At 40.8% G+C, this 16695-nt stretch overlaps 2 protein-coding genes across 5 annotated transcripts; both read right to left on the bottom strand.

Moving 5' to 3' along the window:
• Window positions 1-29: 29 nt before the first annotated feature.
• On the bottom strand, window positions 30-8931 carry LOC144701988 (FMN binding protein). 2 transcript variants are annotated; one of them, XM_078573825.1, is made up of 12 exons: window positions 8713-8930; window positions 8467-8529; window positions 8147-8233; window positions 7612-7710; window positions 7433-7528; window positions 7295-7360; window positions 7110-7200; window positions 6539-6606; window positions 6392-6457; window positions 6081-6131; window positions 460-524; window positions 30-347 (listed from the first exon to the last, which is right to left on the bottom strand). In XM_078573825.1, the coding sequence occupies exons 1-12, from the start codon at window positions 8893-8895 to the stop codon at window positions 284-286; spliced, it is 999 nt and encodes a 332-aa protein (XP_078429951.1). In that variant the 5' UTR covers window positions 8896-8930; the 3' UTR covers window positions 30-283. The 2 variants fall into 2 exon arrangements, with proteins under 2 accessions (XP_078429951.1, XP_078429952.1); XM_078573826.1 differs by lacking the exon at window positions 6081-6131 and having other exon boundaries at window positions 8713-8931.
• A 1161-nt stretch (window positions 8932-10092) lies between these two features.
• Window positions 10093-14024, bottom strand: LOC144701987 (uncharacterized). Of its 3 annotated transcripts, none has more exons than XM_078573822.1 (4): window positions 13550-14023; window positions 12314-12584; window positions 10576-10669; window positions 10093-10491 (listed from the first exon to the last, which is right to left on the bottom strand). In XM_078573822.1, exons 1-4 carry the CDS (start codon window positions 13789-13791, stop codon window positions 10454-10456), a joined length of 645 nt encoding a protein of 214 aa, XP_078429948.1. In that variant the 5' UTR covers window positions 13792-14023; the 3' UTR covers window positions 10093-10453. The 3 variants fall into 3 exon arrangements, with proteins under 3 accessions (XP_078429948.1, XP_078429949.1, XP_078429950.1); XM_078573823.1 differs by having other exon boundaries at window positions 10576-10653; window positions 13550-14017; XM_078573824.1 differs by lacking the exons at window positions 10093-10491; window positions 10576-10669 and adding an exon at window positions 10774-11025 and having other exon boundaries at window positions 13550-14024.
• Window positions 14025-16695: the final 2671 nt, after the last annotated feature.

Genomic DNA, 16695 nt, shown 5'->3' with positions numbered 1-16695 from the left:
GAGATGATTGTCTGACCATTCACCCAATAAGAGTATCAACATCTCTCTTTCCCATTAAGAACTATCAACATCTTATCATAATCCATAAGAGTATTACAGTATAAAGAGGAAATCATGTAGCAAAGCTTGACGTTTAAAGAATGGGTGAAATTTATGAGCAACGAAGGTATAATTTACCAGTGCAGCCTTTTATAAGGCATCATCCCTTCATCCCTTCAATCCCCACCAGTTCTTGAATCTGCATGTTTTGCTGTTTTTTTTTGGGACTTCAAGCCTGTGACAGCTAGGCCTTTGTCTCTGAAGCTCTGGCAGCTCGAAGCATCTCCACAATGAGATTTTTCACATCCCTAAGCAAGAAAATTTGGAAAAATCCACCATTATTTTTTTATTATGTTTATGCACTGGACTGGCCATAGATTTAGATAATGCCAAGGGCAGAAGAAACATAAGGTCACTTACTTTCTATCAACTGCTTCTCTGGGAAAAGGAATCCGAAGCTTGAGGGTCTCACCTTTATAAGCAGCCTGAAAGAGGAAAACAAAATAATGTCCAAATATTATTTTTCAAGGGATTAAGTACATAAATTGTTAGATCATAAGGCCCAAATAACCCATGTATTACTGGGCCCATGTTTTATAAATGGGCCCGAGCAGAGAGGAATATGACCGTTGAGTCCAACGGTCATATACCTCCAACGGTCGATTGGCAGTCTCCAAAAAAGGGGGGAACATCGTGTAGTATTGGTTGTTGTGAAAAATAATATACATATATTTTCTTCTTTCCACAAAATTTACCCTCTTGATAGTGAAGAAATCTCATGGTATCAGAGCAGCGATCAAAGGTACACCAAAGACGACAAGTTTCTTCTTCGAAATAGTTTCTATTTTTCTTCTCGATTCGGCGACGAGCTCCTCTAGCATTTGTTGGTGGCATCGTCCTGCAACGAATCCTGATTCGGCGACGATTTCGGCGCCCTTCGGCGACGATCTTGGCGGCATCTGTTTACAAATTCGGCGGAGTCTTCCAGCGACGATTTCTGCGACGACTCTTGCTTCGGAGAAGATTTCGGCATTTTTCGGCGACGATTTCGGCACCCTTCGCGCGATCTCAGCGGCATCTGCTTGCAGATTTGGGACGCCATCTTGCAGTATTCGCGATTTCTGCTTTGGCGACGTTTCGACATTCGACCAGAAATTGGCGATTTTTGACGATATCGGTGATTCCAGACATTGGGATTTCGCGATATCTTGATTTATGAGCTGTCACAATTTACTTCCGGAGTTTTTTTCTTGATTCGCGATCCACGCGTCTCAGAAAAACTCTACGCTAGGGGCAAGCTACGACTGGTGCAGAAGAAGAGAGGAGTTGGCCTTTGTTTGGGTTCTTTCCTCTTTGAATCTGCACACGGCGACAGTATCTGATCAAACGGTGTGTTCACTCTCCGGGGAAGCTCTTCTCCAGTGAAGACTTGCTCCGTCAAATTATCAGCTCCTGGTTAAGGAGTATTCTGTGTCTTGGTGCCCCGTCTACTTATCTTCAGATGGGAAAGTCCAGGATGGCTGAGAGGGATTCCGAGATCACCCCCTCAGCTATTGTCAAAACGGCTGAAACACCTGCTCAGCCAAGGTTATTTCTACCAGACCTGGATATCAAATATAATGGAATCAATGGGCAGAAGTGGATAACATTGGTCCAGAGATCCCTTAAGGCTATCTATCTGGGGAATCACCTAACAGAAGATGCTCCTTCGGAAGACACTCCCAAACTTGAAAAAGTAATTTGGGAATCTGAAGAAGCTTTTATCACCAATTGGATGATCAAAAATATGGAACCAGATCAGGCAGACGACTATCTACTTATTGATTGTGTACGAGACTTATGGCAAGAAATTCAGAAATCATGTGTGGAAACCCACAGCGATTACCGTGTCTATGACCTTCGAGAACAAGAGAAAGCATTGAAACAGGGAAATCTATCAATTTCTTCCTACTCTGCAAAATTAAAGGCCATATGGAGGGAGCTGGACCTTCTCTGGCCTACCGGCGACAAAAACTCACCATCTTATCTCAGAGAAACCAAGTTCAGAACCCTCACCTTTTTGATGGGATTGAATTCGGAATATGAGAATCTTAGAAGTCAGTTGCTACACAGAGAGAGGTTCCCCACCTTAGCAGAGGCTATCTCTGAATTGCAAGGGGCAGAGCGGCGGAAGAAGCTTAACTCTAAGGATGGAGAGGTGTCTACTCCTGTCTCAGTGGCCCACTTGGCCAAGAAAGGGGAACCAAGGCACAATATAAATAATGCAGCCACATCTTCTACTCAGCACCAGAAGTCCACTCCGCAGGAAGGTAATTCCTCAGAACTTACTTGTGGCTATTGCAGGAAACCAGGCCACCTTAAAAGGGACTGCAGAAAGTTAGCCTGGAAGGAAGAGCAGATCAGGAAAGGGATGTGGAATCCAGGGCAGCATAAGAAAGCCTATGTAGCAAGTGAAGGAGAGGAATTATCTGCTGCAAAGAAAGGGGAAGACGGAGGTGAAATTCAGAAACTTATTCAGTCAGAAGTGAACAAGATTCTTCAAAAGTTTGGCTCTACTTCACTCAGACAGTCAGGTAAGAAATTTAGTTTCACTACAGTTACTAATAATACACCTACTACTGTCTCTTGGATATTGGATTCTGGGGCGACAGACCATATGTCACCCCACAAAATGCTATTTAAAAATTATGAACTAGAAACTAATCATCTCAGAGTTTTTACTGCTAATGGTGGAATATTAGAAGTGGCAGGAAGAGGATCAATTGAAATCAAAGGGAAATTACTAAAAGATGTTTTGCATGTACCTGAATTGAAAGCAAATTTATTGTCCTTAATTCAGTTAGTAAATGATACTGGATGGCGATTTATCTTAGACTCAGATTCTTGTTTCCTATGTCTTAAGGAAACCGGACGGAAGATTTCATCTGTTAAGAGGAGGGGAGGTCTTCTCCTGCTAGATGGATTGGAGGAGGAAGAAAAGCAGAAAGCCACTTATACTGCCCAGAGTGAAGAACGGATCAATCTTCTGCATAGGAGACTAGGACACCCCTCATTCCACATTTTGAAACATTCCCATCCCAATTTGTTTAAAGGGATTATTTTTGATAATTTGCATTGTGAAAGTTGTCAATTTGCGAAACACAAACGATCTTCTTTTCCAGTTTCAGATCACAGAACTCAATCGGCATTTGATTGTATCCATAGTGATGTGTGGGGACCTTGCTCCACATTGGGACTATCCCATCACAAATGGTTTATCTTATTTGTAGATGATTTCTCTAGGTATACATGGGTGTATCTACTGAAATCTAAGACTGAAGTTCCATCTGTTATCATCAAATTTTGTGAGATGATTAATACACAATTTGGAAAGAAAGTACGAATATTTAGATCAGATAATGCAACAGAATTTTTTTGTGGAAAAGTAACTGATTACATGGAAGAAGAGGGGATAGTTCACCAATCCTCATGTGTGAATACCCCTCAGCAAAACGGACTTGCTGAAAGAAAAATTGGCCATATAATGTCTTCAGCCAGGGCTCTTTTATTTCAAGGGAATTGTCCCAAGAACTATTGGGCTGAAGCAGTCGCAACAGCTACTCATCTTATAAATAGGACAGCCTCAAAAACATTAAATTATCATGCTCCTATTGATCTTTTATCTGCTGAATTTCCACGTTTATCTTTAAGAACTAACCTCCCAGCCAAGGTGTTTGGCTGTGTTGTATATGTTCAAGTTCATCATGCAGGAAAGTTAGACCCTCGAGCCCTAAGATGTGTGTTTCTGGGATATTCTTCAACACAGAAAGGTTATAAGTGCTATCATCCAAGCTCCAGGAAGATCTTCATTACTGCAGACGTGAAGTTCAACGAAATCCGAATGTTTCATGCTCCTGTAGAACGATCAGAAGAGTATTTAGAATCTTCAGAGCAAGAACAGGATAGTATGCAGCAAAGCCTCTCCTCGGCATCAGAAACCTATGATAAGGACATGGCTATAAGTACTCCTCCAAGTCCTCCTGAGGAGGAGGAGGAGCCTCATAGACCATGCGACGATTCAAGTACCACAATCATGCCGGCAGGAGGAGAAGACTCAGGAAACGATGGTTGGTCCATTGCCATAAGCAAGGGAATTCGTAACTGCACGAAGACTAAACGCTATCCAGTTAACAATTATCTATCTTACTCGGCTCTCCAGAGTATAATCAGGTGGTTCAAGCCCTAATGACAGTATCTATTCCGAAGAATGTGACAGAAGCAATGTCATCCGCAGAATGGAAGACAGCTATGGAAGAAGAAATGGCAGCACTAAAGAGAAACGGTACTTGGGAGATGGGCCCACTCCCACCCGGAAAGAAACTAGTGGGAAGTCGATGGGTATTCACTGTAAAATATCACTCAGATGGGTCAGTGGCCAGGCACAAAGCTCGCTTGGTGGCACGAGGATATACACAGTCCTACGGCATTGACTACAACGAAACATTTGCTCCAGTTGCAAAGCTAAACACAGTTCGGGTTTTAATAGCGCTCGCCGCACTATCTAATTGGAAGCTCTATCAATATGATGTGAAAATGCCTTCTTACATGGAGAATTGAAAGAAGAAGTGTATATGGCAACTCCCCCTGGATATTGTTTGAGTCAAAATTCAGGGGACGTATGTCACCTCAAGAAGTCCTTATATGGCCTGAAACAATCGCCAAGAGCGTGGTTTGGAAGGTTTTCAACAGTAATGTTAGCAGTGGGGTTCTTCCAAAGTGAGGGAGATCACACATTGTTTATAAAGCATGGCAAGGATGGGAAGATTGCAATTTTAATTGTGTATGTGGACGACATCATCATCACTGGAGATGACCACACTGAAATTTAGAATCTGGAGAAACACCTTTCACTTTCCTTTGACATAAAGGCACTAGGTTTAATGACGTATTTCCTGGGAATTGAAGTGGCCTATTCTCGGGCAGGGATTGTACTTTCTCAGCACAAGTATATCCTTGATTTGTTAAAGGAAACCGGGAAGTTGGATTGTCGACCAGCAGCTACACCAGTGGATAATAATGTTAAGTTAAAAGCTGAACAGAATGAAAAAGACACACCAGTAAACAAGACTTCATTTCAACGTCTCATTGGTAAGCTACTTTATCTCAACCACACACGGCCGGATATTGCTTTCGCAGTCAACTCTCTCAGTCAATTCATGAATGATCCTTGGGAATCACATCAACATGCAGCAGATCGCATCCTAGCTTACCTGAAAGGGTCAATTGGACTTGGTCTACTTTTTAATAGAGGAAGTGAGCCGAGTGTGGTCCTCTACATGGATTCTGACTACGCAGGATCATTTGAAGACAGCCGGTCTACATCTGGTTACTGCAGTTTCATAGGAGGGAATCTTGTCACATGGCGTAGTAAGAAGCAGAAGGAGGTCTCTTTATCAAGCGCAGAAGCTGAACTCCGAGCACTGAAGAAGGGAGTATGTGAAGGGATGTGGCTTAAGGGTATCTTGCAGGATTTGAAGGTTTTTTCAGACAAAGGAATGACTCTGTACTCTGATAGCAAATCAGCAATTGCTATGGCAAAAAACCCAGTTCAACACGAAAGGACGAAGCATGCAAGGGTGGCACGACATTATATTAAACAAAGTATTGATGAGGGCTTCATTATACCCCATTACATTCCTTCTCTGGAGCAGGTTGCGGATATCTTCACCAAGGGGATCCCTGGCCCGCATTTCCAAGTCTTATTGTCCAAGTTGGGCATGATCAACATCTATACCCAACTTGAGGGGGGGTGTTAGATCATAAGGCCCAAATAACCCATGTATTACAGGGCCCATGTTTTATAAATGGGCCCGAGCAGAGAGGAATATGACCGTTGAGTCCAACGGTCATTTACCTCCAACGGTCGATTGGCAGTCTCCAAAAAAGGGGGGAACATCGTGTAGTATTGGTTGTTGTGAAAAATAATATACATATATTTTCTTCTTTCCACAAAATTTACCCTCTTGATAGTGAAGAAATCTCATAAATTTAGATATGATTACCTTGACATTGAACCCAAGTCTGTCAACGTCAAGCATATAAGCGTGATCCACCTAAAACATGATGTCAAGAAAAAGATAAAGAAAACTGTTAGTATAATTTTACTTTTCGGGTAATGATCCCTATATAAAGGGTAATAGAGTTTGTTTTATCTTCATCGACTTGCTGACTCTGCCCTGCTCTCTTCTCTCTCTACGTCTCTTCTCCATATTCCTTTCTTCTATCTTGTTTCTCTTTCATCTCTCTAATCCTATCTACCAGTAAATGAGAGAGCAAAAGAGAAATTTACTCATTGAAGGAGATTACCACTCACCGGTACAGAAGTTGAGTGCTGGACCATGATTTTTGTATCATCGGCATGGTCCTTGTTCATGTGTGACTGCAACAAGAAGCATACATAATTGAAGATAAAATCTAAATATTTTCAATATAAAAATTAGTAAATCAACATTGTCCTTACAGTAACAGGAAAAGAGAACTCAGAAATTGGGTCGACCGACGCATCTCTGTACTCTTTTGGGGTCAAATCTGCCCGAGAGAAAACAAAGTTTAAAATGGAGGAATGATATGATACAGGGCCAGATCTAGCAGAGTAAGGGAACCCAGCCCAAGAACATCCCAAGTCTGACTACTTCAGGCTCCAGATGGCGCATTCAAGAGGTTAATAATTAACTTGTGAGTTATTACTTGCCTCCCTTCCATTATCCCCTCCCGTCCTTGGCCATGACTCTCTCTCTATCTCATTCTTTGTAGATGATCTTCCCTGCATGGATGGAGACTTCTCCTACCCTCGAGAGATGATGATCTTCCTGTCTTTTTTTCTCCTCTTTACTTCTATCATCCCTCTCTCTCTCTCTCTCTCTCTCTTGACGTTCACTCTGAGACTCTTCAAGATACTTCGGGGCAATCAATTGAAGGTTAATTCGGAGAAGATGCATTCTCATTGATAGATCCACCCACGGTCTCATCAAAGAAAAGGGAGAGATTTTTTATTTTTTAGGTAATAAAATGAGTAATTTGAGTTTATATACCTCCTGATGCAAGTAAAGCTGTAGCAACTCCAGATACAAACCGTATAGACTTTGGTTCAATACGTATGAACCGGAAATCGCCAAAATCAACCTTTCATTATTTGAAGTTTATCTTAGTAATCAACGAAAATACAGCATAAAAATTAAAACAAGAAACAGAAAAGAGAGCTCCTTTTGAAATATACCCAGAAGGCTCCAGGATACTTTTTCAAGTAAGATGCACGTGCAGCTTCCCTCTCACTGTCAGGAACCTGGAGGGTCGATCCAGAATTTTAAATATTGAGCAAATTTGCAAAAAAACCCTTAACTAACTAACGACTCACATTAATGGCGTCCCCATAAAGAGTAACGGTTAGATCGCCCCTATCTTCTGGATCCCGAGCCACAAGCAACGAGCATTTGGGATTCGCCTGCAAATTCTGCAGAAGAGAAAACCGAATAGGCAAATAGGCTCTTGACATTCAAAAGAAAGCATATAATAGAGAGAATTAACTGACCGAACCTTCGCATGAAGAGCTAGACTACTAACTGCCAACAGTGGAGAACCATCGCGATCACAGGCAAAATCAACCATTGATCCAGAAGGATAGCCTGCATTATCCTTCACATCAGAAGGATATATCATGAGAACACGTTGAACTTGCCTAAAAAGGAAGGATTATAATCCAAGCATACTATAGAACGTAAGACATAGCCATCTCATCTGGGCCATCTCTCTCTCTCTCTCTCTGTCGTTGTACACCATATACATATGTAATGAGTAATCACCTATTTTTTCATACAATATGCATCGACAAGGAGCACCAATTTGATTCATGCCAACCAAATTCTCTGTTTCCATACTTTGATGTCCAAAAGTTGGAAATTACTGTGATGATTTGTGAGGATGTGACATTAACTGGGTTATGTCAGATTTTAAGTCTATGCGACGTCAACAAAATCGGTGATCTATAATATAATATATCATGCACCTAGTTTGTTAAAAACAAGTAGATACTTACGATCCCAGATTTCGAGAATTTTATCTACATAGTTACCTTGGAAAAGGTAGAAAGCATTCCTCTACTGCTACGATTGATAAAGGTTCTAATTTCTTCTACCGGGGAAAGTCTCGCCGCCTTCTCCTGCAGTGAAAGAAAAAAAAGTTGAATTTCCTGAATTCGCGTGATGTTTTCATCGAAATTGAGCTAAGTTTTAGAACACGGCAAAAATATAGTTTAAGCCGACGAATTTACAGGGAAGTAAGAAGAGAATAAAATTGTTCGCGAGGCCGAGTCACCATCTATTGATAAACATACGCACCATCTACTAACAATGAATTGCAAAAAAATATTTACTCGAAGAATTGAAGTCCCACCTGGTGAACCCGAGTCATCTGAAAAAAGTCTTCCGCACCGCTATCAACTCCGGGAGCCGTCGCCTGGAAGGAGAAAAGAGTTCAGCCACAATCTATCATAATTTTACCTATCTCGTTAATTAGCTTCCAAAAGACGACACAGTGTTAATTTCTTATTTCCGTTCGATTAGCGCTCGTTAATCCGTGTAAACACAGCGAAGAATTGAAGAAATCGAAGAAAGGCTGAAATTAGAGGTTGGAAAAAACCTGAGAAGCAGAAGCCATGATCGGAGAAACTCGCCGTCCAGGGATTGAACAACGCCACTTGGCGTGGCGCCGAACGCCAAGATCTTGACTAATACTGAATCCATGCGCTCGAATCCGACCTTCCCTAATACTAACAATCGGAATGGAGGAAGACGAACTGGCCGTTGCTGCGAAGCAGCTCATCTTCTCTCTCTCTCTCTCCTCTTTCTCTCTCTTCTCTCCAAGGAATTTATAATACTAAATTTTGAGAATAGTCCACTCAGTTAACAATTTATTTTTTGCAGGAATACAGATTATTTTATGCCACTCGTCTAAAACTATTGGAAGTATAGTGCAGGGACGCGGGACGGTTTTTTTGTCCCAGGACGAAAACCGGGACGGAAATTTGTCCCAGGACGAACGGACGGGATGGTTTTCCTCTCGTCTGACAAAAAAATCTGTCCTGTTAGGAGCTCTCGGGCGATGGACGGTAAGGGATGGACTAAAATCCATCGGATTCACATCCGAGGGTTGAGATCTTGCCATGTGGCATCACTTAAATAAATTCCTTGATATTTTGCATCAAAGTCCCCACTTAAATAAATTCCTTGTACATATGTCCCTCTGTTTTCTCTCTCCTCCATATTTCCCTAGAAAAACTTGGAAAAGTATATAAAAAATTTAAAACGTGATTTTTTTCCGTCTGGGACAAGGGTGGGGACGGTTTTTCTCTGGATAGGACCAAACTGGCAAAGTCTGGACGCGGGCTATTTTTTCATCAATGGATGAATCCGTGGACGGGACGGTTTGACGCAGTTGAAATGTCCCAACATAGAACGGAACTGTCTTCCTCCCGTCCCGTCCATCGTTCACGTCCCGGACGATCCAGAACTATACTTGGAAGACCGAACAACACCAGACCAAACTATAAATAAGGTTTAGGTCCTTGCTAAAAACCCAGACCAGACTCGAACTGTAAAACCCTCCAGAACTGCACACATTAATTTTCGTTTTAGGGTAAAATTCCTTGGATGAATTAGAGGTTTATTCCAATTGTGAAAATTATGTCACTTTGGGAAACAGTTGGCATACACAAATTTAAAAAGCTATTTGGGTACAAAGTGTTGAATATGTCTTTTTTGATTTCCATTTGTACCCCTGAGCTCCTCTCTCTCTTGCTCTCTACTCTCAATATGTACTCCCGTGCTCAACCAAAATGACCTAATGTGAAATTTGTGTCTTTCTCTCAACCCATCCTTTTCCTCTTGGTTTCTACACAAAGTACATGTCAAAAATAATACCTGGCTTCATCCGATCATGATAATTACATCACCGGAGAAATGCACACAGAAATATCAAGTCACATGAGCTTAGTGAATTATTTTGATACACTTTGCCGAATAAGCTGGTAAGAAGATGACTGGAATTAGGAAACTACATCATTCGAATTTACATTTCATGAAGCAAAGGTCATGGAACAGTAAAAAACACTTTTGATACATCTCACCCGATTACCTAACATTATCTATCACAAAAGGTTATTTGAAATCGATGAAGAAACCAAGATGATCAAGAAGAGAGCAAGCTCTAGGCACAAGATTTCTACAGATCTGATGACAGAATTCCTTCTCCAATCGGAGCCCCTATCCACCGCGATCGCTTTCAACCTTAATCTTGATCCAACATCAAGAACACCAAGGCCAGATCTTGGTGGAGAAGTTCCAGAGATTCGACATCAGGCCATCTTCTCCATCAATCTGAGTCAGTCTCCAGAGAAATTGCCTTCAATCCTCTCCTCCTCTGTGGCGGCGAAGACGAAACATTAGTCAGTGATCGGCGGACGAAGGAAGAAGAAGATTGGAGTAGAAAGAAATTAGGGTTTACCTTCCTGGAGCTCTTCTTCTCCCTGACCTCGTACCTCTCGTGGGAGACATCCGCCAGCCCGGCGCCGGGGCTCACCAACTGCAAATTTCCCCATCTGAATCAGGAATCAGCGAGGAAGGCGAAGAAAAGGAACAATTTGATATGAACCTTGATCTAGGCTCATATCGGGAGGAGAATAGAGGGCGAGGCGAGGTAGACGTTCTCGGGGTAGGAGATTCGAAATGGGAATGATAGGAGAGGTCGAACAGCGGAGGCAGGGATCGACCAGGGACGAGCCGTCTGACAACACGGTGAAGGATTGACAATTGCGGGGATGGGGATCGTCAGAGTCTAGAAGGGAACCGAACGACAGCGGTAGGGATCGGATTGGAGGAGAGCCGGCTGAAGACGCCGTGAAGTAGAGCCGATCACGAGGGCAGGGGATCGTCGAGGGAGAGATGGTGACCAGACCTAGACGAGGAGAGGAGAGACAAAAAGACCTTACTTCAATCTACTTCTTCTTGGCCGCCCTCCTAAAGGGAGGGCATCCCTATTTAAAGGAAATACAGCAATAACTAAATGACTGAAATGCCCCTGTGGGTTGACATGACGAACTACCCTCTAAGATCCAATCACAATTCAGCTCGTCCAGATGACATTGACAACTGGTTGATGTTGAATGAGGTTTCTCAAGTCAATGTCAATGGTAACGTCAACTGTCAAAGGGGTGTCTGTCATCATCAACCACCAAAGTCGTCAATAGCATTGCTATTACGATGGTGGTCTGATCAGGGATCGGTCAACCGCCGAGATAAATAAACAGAAGCTCACTGAGATGTCATGAATGAGGTTCACTGATCAAATCAGGCCTCCAGGTCAGAGCATGATCAAAGGATGATCTGATCATTGGGGCCAACAAATATTACATAAATTGTCAGCAGATTGACCGGATGGGGGTGACTGTTCAGTGTCCAATCAAGATTAGATCATACTGAATCTGTGACCCTCGCTATCTATTTGGGTCAACCCGCAGACATTGACGATGGCATTTGAGAGTTCACGACACTTTCAAAATGTCATCTTCAACCCTGCTGGATATGGTCAATGGCACCACCAACCATCAACGAGGGTCGATTAAGTTGATGGCGAAAAACACTAATTAGGGATGGTCTGATCACTGGCGGTCGCACTGTCATTGCATGGTGCAGTTCGACTTTTTGAATTGGCCTGTTGAGCATTCGTCCTGCCCACCGCCAGGGGCCTGGGGCTGAGCGAATGGATGGTTTTGATTGGTTAAGTTAAAGTAAATACATGACTCTTGTGGGAGATTGGTCCAAAGGTTCAGTTTGTGCGCAGAGGTTATAGTGCAGGGATGTGGACGGGACGATTTTTTCATCCCGGGACAAAAAAATCGTCCTTTCCGAGGATACAGGGACTCTGATGCAAATTGTCATAGCGAGGCCACATGGCAACATCTCAACCGTCGGATGTGAATCCGGCAGTTTTCCGTCCAGATTCGTCCGTCCATCGTCCGGAGACCTCCTGACGGACGATTTTTTCGTCCCACGGGACAAAAACCGTCCCATCCGGTGGTCCACAGGACAAATTTTCGTCCCGAAATTCGTCCGGTATCCTCGGACTGGACGATTTCTTCGTCCCGGGACGAAAAAAATCGTCTCGTCCGCGTCCCTGCACTATAACCGCACCGCGCGACCATCCCTAACCCTAATTATCTGCAGAGGGAGGGGGAGGAAGTTACCAGGATTGTCTTCTGCATGAACTTGGCCCGCTTCTTGGGGCGCTGAGGGAGCTTGCACCCCTTCATGGTCATGAAATCCTCTTCCTTTTCCTTGCTGGAGAGCGAGATGAAGAACCTCGGCGGGATCCACCGCCCCCGGGCCTTCTCCTCCCCCACGCCGCAACCGAGCGGCAGCCCTCTCTCCTCCATGCTTGCGCCGTCCACGTGGCCAGCCATGGATCCCCTCGTCGTGTAGAACCGGACGTCCTCCTTGTCCAGAGATTCCGATTTCCTGATCACAATAATTCAAAGATTTCTTCAATTGACCTCTTCAATCGATATCTTCATCCGATTCAAAGCAAAAACTGAACACGTTCAAAGATATTGCCAAGGCGAAAAAATCGAATTTGCCACGAAATTGGTCTCCTGATCACAATAATTCGAAGATTCCTTAAATTGAGACCTCTTCAATCGATTTCTTCATCAGATTCAAAGCAAGTTCTATCGGTAAAAAATGCAGATTTCTTGAACACATGTAAAGATATTATTACCAAGGGGAAAAAATCGAATTTGCCACGAAATTGGTTTCCTGATCACAATAATTCGAAGATTTATTCAATTGACCTCTTCAATCGATTTCTTCAACAGATTCAAAGCAAGTACCATCGGTAAAAAATGCAGATTTCTAGAATACATTCAAAGATATTGCCAAGGCGAAAAAATCGAATTTGCCACGAAATTGGTCTCCTGATCACAATAATTCGAAGATTCCTTCAATTGAGACCTCTTCAATTGATTTCTTCATCGGATTCAAGGCAAGTACTATTGGTAAAAAATGCAGATTTCTTGAACACATTCAAAGATATTACCAAGGCGAAGAAATCGAATTTTCCACGAAATTGATGTTAGTCTGCCATCGAAATCGATTTGACGGCAAAGAGACCAAATATTCGAAGACTTCTTCGTCAGATTTTAAGGGAGGAAAAACTGGTAAACACGAATATCTCTTTAACAGAGTCAAACAGAAAACCACGGCGAAAAAATCAACAATTTCTTCAGCAAGTTCAGAGGAAGCAGTAAATCGACGCAAAATCCGAAGATTTCTTCATCAGATTCAAGGCAAGAACCACCGGTAAAACTCGATAATCTCTACAACAGATTCAAACCAAGTACAAAGCGAAAGATTCAAAAATCTCCTCAACAGATTCAACGCAAATATGCCACGGAAACAAACAAAATTACCATGATCTGGCTCACCTGGGGAGCATCCAGGCCGACGGCAACGAAGAACCTCTTCCAGATCTGATCATCCTGCGATTGACCCGAACCTTGATCCGACGCAGGCCGTCCGATCTCTCCTTCTCCAGCTTTCCGTCGTCGGTTTCTTTCATCTTGACGCGCCTCAGCCTCTTCCGATTCCCCCACTGGAGAAGCAACTCCGGCTCTGCAGGACTCTGATTCTGGCTCACCTCCAGATTACTCTCGCCCTCTTCATCCATCAGGAACGACCCAAAATCGCCCCAAAAAAACCCTAGAAAAGACGGAGAACAGCTCTCACCATACTCGCAAGCTCTGCAAATCTGCGGAGATGAGAATCAGCGAAGATGAAGATTTTGTCTGCCACTCGTCTTCTTCTATTCCCAATCCATCCGATTTTTTCCCCTCTTTCAACTATGAATAACTATTTATTCTGTGGAAAAAATTCTACATTCTGCTATTTTATTTCACTGGCAAAGAACATCCTTCTGACTGTTCTAACTTTAAACTGATTTCAAGATTGGTGTGGAAGTTTCTTTGTTTGAAACTATTAAAGTATTGAGACATGTCATTTCTATTGTTTGGGCTGTTCTTTTTTTTATTTCTTTTAATTCAAGAGATCGGGCCAACACAGTTGTAAGTACATGAAAATGAAGGTAGTTCAGATTGCATCAAGGCATTTAATAAATATGTAAATCTAGTCTAGTTAATGATTTCACTTAACACATAAGTCTAGAAGTGTTCATAGTTTTACCTTTTCAATTCAAGTTGTTCTCAAATTGCAAGTTTTATTCTATGCCATTCTTATTACTAGGATGTATAAGAAACCTCACACATCAGTTCTCTCTTATCTGGGTTGCTTATAGCCTTCTCTACTTCACACAGACCTATTTTGATATGAAATATAATAGTTTTAATCTTCTGAATGGCCAATGAGAGGAGTGCCGCAATCCCATTCATCATTTTTTATCTGAATAATGAACACTAGAAAGAACTCAGTGAGTGTTTGCACATTTTTAGCTAGACTGGCTAAGGGTCAGAAGTGTGCTTTAACTTCAAACATATATCTGGTGCAACAAATTTGCTGAAATGACACATAAAATCATTTTTTAAAAAACTAATAAAAAAGGTCTAGAATGAAGAAGTTTTAATCATAAAAATACGGTGGTTTAAAAATTAAAAAAATTCATGCATAACTTTTGAAAGATATTGTGAATGATAGAAACTACGGTGATATCAAATAATTAAATTAAAAAGTTGTTCATAATATTTCTTGTAATTCAAAATTTTAAAAAAATGCTTAGAATATTGTAACCAGTTATTTGGCTATTTATATTATATTAATGAGTTTCAATTTTAAAAAATTATCAAAATAATCAGTGTTAAACTTTTACTTAGGGTTAACATGAAATAACAAGTTGTTATTGGATGAATAAACGACATAGGTGTCTCTTTGGCCTAAAAATCTGTTCAATGAAAACTATAAAATTATAACTTCTCACTATCAAAGATTATTATAGGACGAGTTAGCATATTTTCCTCTAGGGCTGAGGTTAATTAGTAATTTAACTAGATTTAATGAGATGAGAGAATAAATGATTAGTATGGTTTGATTTAGTAAGACAACATATAATAAATATAGGGAAGATAAATCCAACATTTCATGAATTAAGATAGTTATTTCATGAATTTTCAGGTCTTTATAAAGACTCATATCTGTAGCCATTCCTACACTTTCCTTCTTAACAATGAATTCAATTTAAAATTAAATACATCAGAAGTACCCAGGATAAGAATATGACTCAAATATCATTCAATAATTATCAACAATAAAGAAGATAAGGATCTTCCACTTAGGCCAAGCATTCTTGGTCCTTGCCAATGGGTGAAGTTATTTTGTTTTGTGGTACCAGTCATTATAGTACACCTAGATTGTGATTTCAATAAAAATTTCAAGTTATATATTTGGAAACCAATAAGATAACTTAAATACTTTATTCTTCATATTTTTACTGCCATAAATAAATGAATATGAGATAGACTTCACATGAGGTTTTATATGCCCACATTCACTTTCAGCTTCTCATATTTATTTATTATTAACGATTTGATTGTTTTGCATGCCTTGATAAATAATTTCTTAGACCTAAAACTCAAATGAAGCCTTTATCCCCTCTACAACTGGGCACCCAGGCTATATGAGCAAAGATACATATTCTCACATGAAGCCAGATCCTGGTCATAATTTTTTCTTGTAAGATAAGTGCAACTGAAGGAGATTACATGCACCTTAACCTTGGCCTAGGCCAGGTGTTTTTCATTGGACTTCTAGGGTGATGTGCCCACTTATAAATATATCACTTAAGTCCATCTCCTTAATCCACCATCATGATATTTCCCACTTACTAACTAAGCCCTACACATCATTAAGATAAAAAATAATACTATCAAATTACCTCTAGCGCTCTACTAGCTCCGTTGGGATTAGCTTAATAGAATCCATATTCAAATAAAACCAGTGAAATTAAGATTCAAGAAAAAAGGGATGATGCAAGAGAAAGAATAAATATAAAGTTAAAAATCAAAATATAATGTAAATATTACAATATAAATTTATGTTATCAACTTTATTTATGTAACCTCTTAAATAATCCATTTTTGGTCATTCATTATTGATGTAAAGTTACTGATTTATTCATAATTTAATTTGAGAATATTTTTTTCCAAAATATGAACATAAATTAAATTTAATTAAAAATACCTCTCCAAAATCTACACAACTGAGCATTGAACTTGAGGTCAAAGTCTCAGTAGTGAGAAAAATTACAACCTCAGGAAAATTATATTAGGTTTTGTCATCTTCAAAAAAAGTAAGAGTTTTAATTTTCGACAAAAAATGATGCTTGATTACATTCAAACACACATAAACAGAAATTGGGTTTCGTCACTACGTTGCTGGGATCATGATAACAAATAGCTAAGACACCAATACCACAGTGTCATTCTTTCCATGAAAAATGGGTTTTGGGAAAAAATCATGGAAAGACACAATATGCGATGATATTTTAAAATCCATAACCACAAGAATAATTTATCCATACGCCATACTATTGTTTAATTTATCCATGCGCCATACCTAAATGTCA

The sequence above is a fragment of the Wolffia australiana genome, chromosome 4, assembly GCF_029677425.1.
Source record: "Wolffia australiana isolate 7733 chromosome 4, ASM2967742v1".
NCBI lineage: Eukaryota > Viridiplantae > Streptophyta > Magnoliopsida > Alismatales > Araceae > Wolffia > Wolffia australiana.
This window is presented reverse-complemented; position numbering and strand designations above follow the sequence as displayed.